Genomic DNA, 11,243 nt, shown 5'->3' with positions numbered 1-11,243 from the left:
TTTTTATTGATTTAGAAAAAGCTTACGATAAGGTTCCAAGAGATATCCTTTGGAAAGTTCTCGAGAAGAAATGTGTTGATTTGACTTATATTCAAGTCATTAAAGATATGTATACTAGAGCTGTTACTTGTGTTCAAACTGAAGGAGGATTGACAAAATATTTTCCTATTTCTGTTGGTTTACATCAGGGATCGACTTTAAGCCCATATCTTTTTGCTTTAGTTATGGATTGTCTTACTGGATATTTACAGGAGGATGTACCTTGGTGTATGCTTTTTGCTGATGCTATTCTTCTCGTGGATAAAACGAGAGAAAAAGCCCAGGAAAAACTTGAATTATGGAGGTCTACATTGGAGTCTAAAGGCCTTCGTTTAAGTAGAACTAAAACTGAATACATGGAATGTAATTTTAGTATTAATAGCTCTAGTGACAGAAGTGTGACTTTGGGTGATCAAATTATTAAAAGGTGTGAACGATTTAGATATCTTGGGTCCGTTGTCCAAAGCGATGGTGATATAGATGGGGATGTTAATAGTAGAATTCAAGTTGGTTGGTTGAAGTGGAGGAATGCTTCGGGCCTTTTGTGTGATAGAAAAGTACCGCTAAGACTGAAAGGAAAATTTTATAAGATGGTGGTGAGACCTGCAATGCTCTATGGCGCTGAATGTTGGCCTTTAAAAGAGAAGCATAATAATAAGTTAAGTGTTGCCGAGATGAGAATGATTAGGTGGATGAGTGGCTTTACACTTAGAGACAAAATGCGGAATGAATATATTCGTGATAGGGTTGGTGTAGCTCCTGTGACAGACAAAATTAGAGAAAGTCGTCTTAGATGGTTTGGTCATATTAAACGTCGACCATTAGATGATCCGATTAGGAGAGTAGATGTTTTAAATTCGACTTGTGTTAAGAAAGGCAGAGGTAGACCCAGGAAGACTTGGGCTTATTGTATAAAAATGATCTTAATTTACTAGAACTAAATGAAAATATGACACTAAATAGGACGCAATGGAGAAAAAGGATTCATGTAGCCGACCCCACGTAGTGGGATTAAGGCTTTGTTGTTGTTGTTGTTGTTGTATTTTTTCTCGAATTAGGACATAATTCTACCAAAAACTTGATTTGATTTTATGATCTATCTGTGAAATGACTTGATTCAATGTTTTATGCTTGAATCATTGGTTAAGTCTCATGGTAATAAGTGTATATACTTGGTGAAGCAAAATAAACAAAATTTTACCTGTCTACTTTATACCTAATTAGATCCTTCATCGACCTAATTAAGAAATAATGATTACCAAAATCTCAATTTTATCATACAAAACGGTTGACTTGCTTTGAGGTTGCAGGGTAGATTTCAAGCTGATCTTGATTTGATGTATATCATTGTTATTGTGTTGAGTGTGTGAATCAAATGAAATTATAGTATTTGTTTCATTCAAGTTTTCTTTACTAATGTCCAATTCAGTTTTTAGTTTATATTTGAAAACAAAAATAGTTTTGTTGTTTTCTGAGCTTTTTGGGAAAATCCAATCAAATGAAAATAGATTATAGTTTTGGATTTGTTTCTTTATCAAGGTTCTTATTCAAAAGCCAAATTTGGTTTTGAGAGTTGAGTTTAGAATCTGAGACTCTGAAATCCTCATTTTGATTGTAGATTAGATTTTAGATTTCCAATTTTATATTTAAATTTTGATTTTAAATTTAATTTTCACACATGGAATGATGAAATCTCGAATCTAGGTTTTTAAAAATTTTGTTTTGGCCTAATCAAATTGAAAATTGGTTTAGCTCTTGTCTGGATTTCAGTTGTGCTGTATATTGATTGATAGAATTGAAACCGATTCATTTATTTGGTTTATTTAGCTGAGCTGATAGAATACACACTCTTAACCAATCCAACATGTTGATCTCTTTTATCAATCTAATTAAAATACATGCATACATACGTTCATGCATTTGATCTATTGCCAATTACATGTATTCTCTTTTACTCGATGATGGCATAATTGTACCAAAAACATGATTTGATTTTATTGGTCTAGTTGTGAAATGACTTGATTCAAGGTTTTATGTTTGAATCATTAGTTCAATCTCGTCGTAAGAAGTGTATAAACTTGGTGAAACGAAATAAGCAAAATTTTATCAGTTTGCTTTATGCCCAATTAGATTCTTTGTCAATCTAATTAAGAAATAATGATTACCGAAATCTCAATTTTATCATACAAACTAGTTAACGTGCTTTGAGGTTGAAGGCCATATTTTAAGCTGATCTCTATTTAAAGTATCTCAATGTTATCGGGTTGAGCGTGTGAATCAAATGAAATTCTAGTATTTGGTTGCTTCAATTTTTTTTTTTACTAACGACCAATTCAGTTTTTAGTTTATATTTAGGAAAAAAAAATATTTTTGTTGTTTCTTTAGTTTTTTGGGAAAATCCAATCAAATTAAAACAGATTATAGTTTTGGATTTATTTATTTTTCAAGGCTCTTACATTATCAAGGTTCTTATTCAAAAGCCAAATTTGGTTTTGAGAGTTGAGTTTAGAATCTGAGACTCTGAAATCCTCATTTTGAATTGTAGATTAGATTTCCAATTTTATATTTAAATTTTGATTTTAAATTTAATTTTCACACATGGAATGATGAAATCTCGAATCTAGGTTTTTAAAAATTTTGTTTTGGCCTAATCAAATTGAAAATTGGTTTAGCTCTTGTCTGGATTTCAGTTGTGCTGTATATTGATTGATAGAATTGAAACCGATTCATTTATTTGGTTTATTTAGCTGAGCTGATAGAATACACACTCTTAACCAATCCAACATGTTGATCTCTTTTATCAATCTAATTAAAATACATGCATACATACGTTCATGCACTTGATCTATTGCCAATTACATGTATTCTCTTTTACTCGATGATGGCATAATTGTACCAAAAACATGATTTGATTTTATTGGTCTAGTTGTGAAATGACTTGATTCAAGGTTTTATGTTTGAATCATTAGTTCAATCTCGTCGTAAGAAGTGTATAAACTTGGTGAAACGAAATAAGCAAAATTTTATCAGTTTGCTTTATGCCCAATTAGATTCTTTGTCAATCTAATTAAGAAATAATGATTACCGAAATCTCAATTTTATCATACAAACTAGTTAACGTGCTTTGAGGTTGAAGGCCATATTTTAAGCTGATCTCTATTTAAAGTATCTCAATGTTATCGGGTTGAGCGTGTGAATCAAATGAAATTCTAGTATTTGGTTGCTTCAATTTTTTTTTTTACTAACGACCAATTCAGTTTTTAGTTTATATTTAGGAAAAAAAAATATTTTTGTTGTTTCTTTAGTTTTTTGGGAAAATCCAATCAAATTAAAACAGATTATAGTTTTGGATTTATTTATTTTTCAAGGCTCTTACACAAAAGCCAAATTTGGTTTTGAGAGTTGAGTTTAGAAGCTTACTAGTCTGAAATCCTCATTTTGAATTGTACATTAGATTTCCAATTTTATATTTAAATTGTGATTCTAAATTTATTTTTCACTCATGAAAAGATGAAATTTCGAATCTGGGTTTTGAAAATTGATTAAGTTCTTACCAGGATTTAAGTTGATTGGTAGAATTAAGACCGATTAATTGAGTTGGTCTATTTTACTGAGCTGATAGAACACATTCATACATGCATTCAAACTATTTAGTATTCAATATCAAGCATCTTGGTCAACCTAGGTCAAATTCTACTAGCTGTTATAGTTTTTTTTTTTCTTTCTCAATTTGTTGGCTGAGTTCCTTCATTTAACTGTTTCTTCTTGATGGAATCCTTATGTAGGCTTAAGGTAAAGGAAAAAATGAAGTATGAATTTTCAAAACAAATTATTCATCTACTAAATTTACTGTCGTACTCTGTCACAGTAGAGGGATCCCTATTTGGGATTAGCTCAATTTTTACCAAATTTAGATTTTCAAGGCAACATGCAATTTTTTTGTTCCATTTATTTTTTTGTTTGCTCACATAATATTGGCCCTTGTGCATCTTATCATTTAATCATGCATAATTTATATTAGAAGATTCACTTGAAATAGCTACTAGAATCTCGCAAATTTTGTAATTTATTTACAGAGGGAAAAAATGTGCCCCTTTTGTTCGAGAGGGTGATGGAAAGCTCATACAAATTACATCGGCTTTTAAGAGTTAGTTTGATTTAATGATATGAAAAATTATCATGCCAACAATCTATATGTTCAGCCATTTAAATTAATAACACATAAAATTAAATATGTTCTTTTTTTAATTAGACTTGGAAAAGCTTATGATCAATTATTATATGAATTTATTGATGAGTATTTTAGACAAATCATATGGCATAAGTACAGTGAGGTTATTGATCTATATATGAGGGATCAGTGATTAAAATGTGTAGTTGTGGTGTGACAAAAGATATTTCAATCATAATAAGATTATGTCAATGATAATATTAGTCATTAGTTTTAAGTGTTCGTTGTAAAGATGTTGGCACAAAATGTTAGAAGCGAGGTACCATATTATATGCTATTTGTATATGATTTAGTCTTGATTTATGAGGTCTCTTTTGAAATAACTGTGAATTTGATATAATGAAATTTATTTTTAGACTATTAGGATTTTAGGATTAGCAGATGAAAGATCGAGTATATGATATGAGTATTTAGTTGTAAAATTTAATTTTTGATAATATCCTTAGAAGATAAGGAGATATTATGAACAATAGATTGAAATGAGTCTACAAAGATGCACCAACAAGATTAACTAACATAATGTGAAAGAATTAGCAATGAATACAGAGACCAATGGTAGTAGCTATTTTTGGTTAAATGGAGTTAACAACTCATGTAACACTCAATAGAAAAGATAGATGAGAAGGATTCATGATAACCCACCCTAATAGTTGTCATAACTCATAAGTTTAATGGTGTTCTTGATGATGGCAATATATCCAATGCTTATATACTGGGCTGCAGATGAATCGAGCTTAAGCTCTCGTTAGTTTGAATCTTGTTCAAGCTTTACTTGTGCTCGATTCGAGTTTCAAGAACAGTGTTCTAGCTTGGCTTAATTTTAAAAATGATGTTTGAGCTGAAGCTCAATTTGAGGTCGATTCTTTTAGGGTTCATTGAGCTTATAAACGAGCCGCTCGTTTAATAAGACAAACAAGCCTTAACCGGGCCTACTATCGAACTAGTTCATGAGTTTTAAATGATAATATTCACAATATTAATCAAGTTACTTGTTATCTAACCAAATTATCTTTTTCAATCTTATAAAGCTCATTTGGTTAAACAAGCTTCTTATCTAGCCTTAACAAGCTTACAAACAAGGAGTTTGTTGAGCTCCATAAAAATGTGCTTTTATGTTTTAAACGACAAACTAGTGAACGAACTTGATCATATAATTAAAGATTAATTTTAATATGACTATATTAAACTTTATAAAAATTGTAAGTAAAAATTTATGAAATAAATTTTCTTTAAGTCTAGCTTCACTCAAGCTTTCACTACCATTAAATGATCTCACTAATGAGCGCTAAATTGAGCTTTAATCGAGATTGTTCACAAGCATTTATTCAAGCTTCAATCAAGCGTGCTTGGGGAGCTTTTCATGATATTGTTCATGAACATAAATGAGCCAAACAAGGACCTGTTCAAGCTTGTTTATTTAACTATATAGTATTCATAGAAGTGGTCAAGCTTGTTTGGTAATTTAATCAAATAAATATAAACGAGCTCTTATCAAACCGAGCCACATGTAGCTTTTCGAACGCTCGGTTCGTGTGCAAGCCTATTATATTACATGTATTGAATTGCTGGGAACATCAACCCGATACTCCTAGGATGACCACGTTATCTAAAAGATGGCTCCTCTGATTACTTAAGAGAACTAGGAGTTCATTTTATTCTGAGCTTAATACCTCAGAATCTGTGAAGAGTTCACCCATCAACGTTGACACTACATAAAGGTTTTAAGAACCAAATTTTAAAGTACTTCTACATGTCTCAAGGGAAGCGAATTGGTCCCTGTTGATTTATCATATTCTTAATAGTTTCAATGGGGCAATGATCGACCAATAGATGCTTCTTGAAACAGTAAATATGTAAAAATATGGTCTTTTGTACTTTTAATTATTTGCTCAATGAAATCATCAAAAGCTGGCTTGGCTTATGTGGATGACAAATGCGATTCATCTCATTTATATATTTTGAGAGAATGCATGATGCCTTTTCAATTTTCCTTTGAAAATTTGTTCAGTTATCATAATGTGACTTGCTTGTCATCCAGATCAAAATACTTGCAAACTTCTTCCTCCATGTTGAAACTTTATTAGAAAGTATACTTGTATGATAAATATGCACTTTATGCCCCCCGGCCTTGGTTGGATCTTGAGTACTCGGTCAACTGTTTTTTTCTCAATATTTAATTTATGAAGTTTCCATGATATATTGAAATGAAATACCTTAAGTTGTCAATTTTTGTGTTAATCCATTTTTTTTTTTTGCATGTCATAATTTTGTTTCTCGAAGAGGTTTAAAAGGTATAACATAGTTTATTTTGTTTTTATGAAAAAAAGTGTGATGGCTATTTTTGGTTCAACACAAATTAATTTCTCGGTTATTTTTGGGGCTGATGTTATCCTTATTAAGATTGTTGAATTTATTAGCTTGAATTATCTTTTTATATAATTTAAAGCTCAAATTATTTTGGAATATATTTAGCTTTGGAATAGGGCTGTCAAGCGGGCTGGGTTGACTGTAACTACGTGGAGCGTAGCCTCCGAAAGCCCTAATGGGTAAGGTCTTAAATGGGTGGAATCACTTATCATCGAACTTCTCAAAATTAACATATAACATAAGAATAAATATAAAATGCTCTTGCTTGACAAATTACTTGAAATGTAATTAATTTTGAGTTGTATCAAATTTTTATTGAGAACATCTTAAGTCCAAAAATAATTCAAAATAGTTTGAGTTCATGATTTGGTTTTTTTAAAATTGATTTTGATTGGACTAAAATTATTTAGTGCATTTCTATTTTAGTATTAATCAAATTATATTATATTATAATTTAGACGTTAATATTATCTTGATTAAATGTGATAAGAATTGTCAATCTCTTCTCTCCAGTACAAATTTTAGGTCAATGTGATTTAGACATCTCTCTCTCTCTCATCAAATGTTTGAATCAAGGAAGCATGCTGATAACAACTCTATTTTTATTTTAATTGAGACTAATTATACCTCAGTTATTAATGTTTTTCTTTATTTTCTTCATAGTTTGAGAACAACTTTGTGCGTTCGCTTTAAGAGTGAAGTCGTAGCTTGCGGGGTAGTATACGCTGCAGCACGTAGGTTCCAGGTTCCTCTCCCGGAAAATCCACCTTGGTGGCTTGTATTCGATGCCGATCAATCTGGAATTCAGGAAGTTTGTAGAGTGCTCGCTCATCTCTACAGTCTCCCCAAGGCAAAATATGTCCCAGTGTATAAAGATATCGATTCTTTTACATCAATTAGCCGAGTGCCAAACTCACAATCTCATGTTTCCAAGGTGGTAAATTCTATTACACTAATTTTCTCCTAAGTTTTATTTTTTTAGGAAGATTTACATGCATACCTCCTGATTTTTATGTATCTACATATCTAACACCTGAACTTCAAGTTTTACATATTTCCACCCTACCCATTCTTGAAAAGATGTATTCTTTTCAAAATTAAAATTAGTAGTATTTTTGCTGTGATATAAAAGATTGTTGTGGTATGAATGTAAAAATCAAAGTTTAGGTGTTAGATATGTGCATACATAAAAAAGGGGTGGTATGCATGTAAATGCACCTTTCTCAGCTATTATTTATTTATTTAATTTTAAAATAACTTTATTGCACTGTACATTGCTTGATGTTCTTCTGTTTAGGAAAACTCTTTTAACGGTAATGCTAATGACTCTAGCCCTCCTAAGTCAGTAAATAGTCAGGATGGTAGCTGCTTTAAAGATTCAATAATAAAAGCAGCTCTAGATAAGTTGAAAGAATCCAAGAAGAGCGATGAGGATGGTAAAACAGTGCCTGATACTAAAGAGGAGGAGACTGAAAGTTTAAGGAGTGAGCTTAAATCGGATCGTAATGGGGAGAAGAATCGTGAAAGAGATCGAGAAAGGTTGAGAGCGAGAGAACGGGATCGTGACAGCAGGGGTAGGGACTCAGATCGTGAGAGTAGGGGCAGGGACTCGGACCGGGAGAAGGAGAGGAGTCATCGCTCTAAAGACAAAAGCTCAGGTGTGTCATTTTTTTTATTGGGGCATTTACATACATACCGCAAAATTCTAATGTATTTATTTAGATATCTAACTCCTGAACATTGATATTTACATACATATTGCTCAAATTTTTAACATCACATTAAAAATATCACCGTCAATATTTTTTTTAAAAGTGGAATACACCTTTTCATGCATTGGTGTATAACACCAAGGTGTTGTAGGTGTAAATATCAAGCTTTTTGGGTGTTAGATATACAGGTACATACGAATTGTGTGGTGTGTATGTAAATTTCCCTTATTTTATTTTCATGACAATATGTTGTGGTCTGTAGCTTATGTTGCTTATTGTTTCTCTTCTTAATTGCAGGGAATTCAGATAAACCAAGGCATCATTCGTCCCGCGGTATGCCCTGTTTATATTCTGGTTGAATTTATGGAGCAAATGATCAAAACGGTTCTTAGATTTTTAAATGTGTTCATTTTAGTCTCAAAATTTTTTAGGTGTTCAATTTTGCCCCTTAATTCATCAAATTTGAACCAACTTGACTATACTGTCAGATTCATCATTAGTATTTTAGATTTTTTAGGGTCAATCTCACTAACTGAAGCTAAGTGGGATTGATCTTTAAAACTTTACAAGGCCCTCATGAAAAGCTCTCCTCAATTAATTTTTCTCTAGAAAACTCCAGTTGACAGTAGAACAAAATTGTTTAAGATTTGTTGAGTTGTGAAATGCTCGAATAAAGTAAATACCTAAAAAGAAATCCTGGGACTATTTTGGTTATTTAAGCTATTTATATATTATCTTTAAGAATTTACTGATTTTATTTTTATATAATTTGAATTTTTCCTTCCTTCTAATCAGATAGAAGTGAGTATCACAGTTCGCACTCCTCCAGAGACAAGGATCGTCACAGGCATCATAGTACATACTCCTGAAGTTGAAGTTTTGCTCCACTTGAAGGCTTCTGTATTATTAGAATTTGGCAGCTATAAAGGTACAAATATCTATGTTTACCGCATCAAAATTCACAAATTATATACCTTAGAAGAGTGGTAGAGATAATTAATCATTAGGAATTTTTAGCTAGTTTTACTCCTGCTTGTGCTGTAGGTGAGTTGCTCCATAATATTATGTTTATGTATAAATATTCATACTGTTGTAGTTTTTTTTAATTTCATATTATGTTTATGTATAAATATTCATACTATTGTAGTTTTTTTAAATTTCATATTAAATCCATGTTGTGAACTCTCTTGTTTTACATGTCTTCTATTCAGCAAGATTACTGGAGCCTTTTTTTTCTGGGGCAATGACATACATACCACACAGTTCTTATGTATTTACATGGCTAACACCGAAACTTTCATATTTATATGTATTCCATTCAATTCTTAAAACATAACATAAAAAAGAACACATCTACACATCGAAAATCTGATCACACGAATTTCGAGAAAATTCAACGGATCACACAAAGAAAATACCAAATGACCACATCATCATAGTAAAAGGCCGAGCCAACGAGGATCACTTCGTTCAGTCGGATAATGGGCCGACTGAAGGAAATTAAAATGGTACTAACACTTTGCATCTGCATTGGGGAATGAACATATGAAACTGACTTCCTCGACCGATTATGGGCCATTGAAATTTTTCCTTCCTTCTAATCTGCCTGTTGGAATAAATCTTCATTAAGGATAAGAAGGTCTCCACAATGGGTTCACTCAGGAAAGCTGTTCAAAGAGCTCTCGACCAACCGAGGGAATTTCAGCCTACCGAATGACGATCAACTGACTAGGTTGTACAGTTACAAATACAAAGCGGTGCCAACAATAATTTTGAATACGAAGCGGTGCGAACGATGGTGATCAAGACCAAAAGATCCAAAAATCAGTTACAAATAGGTAAACGTGTAATGGTTAATAAATCACATGTAACGTTCCTATTTAATTAGAGACAAAACATGTTATTTACCAGGCTTTCTCTACGAGCTATACATTGAGAGGTCATTTCTTTAAGAAAGGCTAATGAATCTATTCCAAGAGAAACTCTACTGTTGTGCACTCTCTCTAATTTTTTTTTTCTCTATTCCTCTCATCCGTTGAACGCTCTATCCCTTGGCATGACCCAAAGGATGTTTTGGGATTAAAAAACATCACTATTTTTTTAAAAGTAAAATGCATTATATGCCTAAATTTATGACAAGGTGTTATAAATTTAGCTGTGTAAACATCAAACTTTAGGTATTAGATATGTAAATACATGATTGTTGTGCGGGATGAATGTGAATTCTCCCCTTTTTTTTTGGAAGATTTACATACATACCACTCATATCACACTCTTTTTTTCTTTTTGCAATTTCAGTTGTATTCTGTATTTGCTCTCACGCACTTTGTAACTTTGTATTAACTCAGCCCGCTGCCTTTTTTTCCCATTTAGAGTTGCAGAAAAAAAGAGAAGTGTCACAGAAAAGGGAAAAATCTAAACCTAAATTTTGTTATAATGGTTTTTATTTGGCACTTGAGCATGATATATATCCCATCAATTCATTTTGATATTATATGTGTTTTAAATTAAGTTTAATGAATATAAAATCATCTTGATAACCCTAAACTTTCCCTGCCCCTATATTTTATGTGTTTTGTCTTCATACCACATTTTTATTGTAGGTTATGTACTAGAGAGGTTATGCAGCTTTATTTAATGTTTTACATATCATGTGTTGAGTGGTTTATATTAATTTAGAATGAATGTTTGATGGTTGATATTAATGACATGACATTTGAATTCCTAATGGAAAATTCGGTTGTTTTTTGAGATTTTAAAATAGGAAGGAGAAGCATTTAGTTGAAATGTATACTAAAGATTTAATATTAAATATAGTTATTGGATGATTTATTAGTAAAAGTTTTAATGTTATATATGTTTCAAAAATAGTACAACAACAATGACAATAACAA

General features: G+C 31.5%; 1 protein-coding gene across 2 annotated transcripts in view; it reads left to right on the top strand.

Annotated features, from left to right (window-relative positions):
• LOC110031524 (cyclin-L1-1-like) overlaps window positions 1-10,264 on the top strand; it is an 18,712-nt gene extending 8,448 nt beyond the window's left edge. The window contains exons 5-9 of one of the 2 annotated variants that reach the window (XR_002294744.1): window positions 7,301-7,571; window positions 7,935-8,295; window positions 8,647-8,682; window positions 9,145-9,277; window positions 9,980-10,264. Coding sequence is in view for 1 of the 2 variants with exons in the window: in XM_020734768.1 (XP_020590427.1) it covers window positions 7,301-7,571; window positions 7,935-8,295; window positions 8,647-8,682; window positions 9,145-9,218 (742 nt within the window). In the remaining variant the exon portion in view is untranslated. Of the gene's footprint in view, window positions 1-7,300; window positions 7,572-7,934; window positions 8,296-8,646; window positions 8,683-9,144; window positions 9,532-9,979 lie in introns of those variants that run through there. The other variant, XM_020734768.1, reaches the window with a different exon arrangement.
• The last annotated feature ends 979 nt before the right edge of the window (window positions 10,265-11,243 follow it).

This window comes from Phalaenopsis equestris, unplaced genomic scaffold (genome assembly GCF_001263595.1).
Source record: "Phalaenopsis equestris unplaced genomic scaffold, ASM126359v1 Scaffold000837, whole genome shotgun sequence".
NCBI lineage: Eukaryota > Viridiplantae > Streptophyta > Magnoliopsida > Asparagales > Orchidaceae > Phalaenopsis > Phalaenopsis equestris.
The sequence above is the reverse complement of the archived record's forward strand: the minus strand, read 5'-3'. Positions and strand labels throughout refer to the sequence as shown.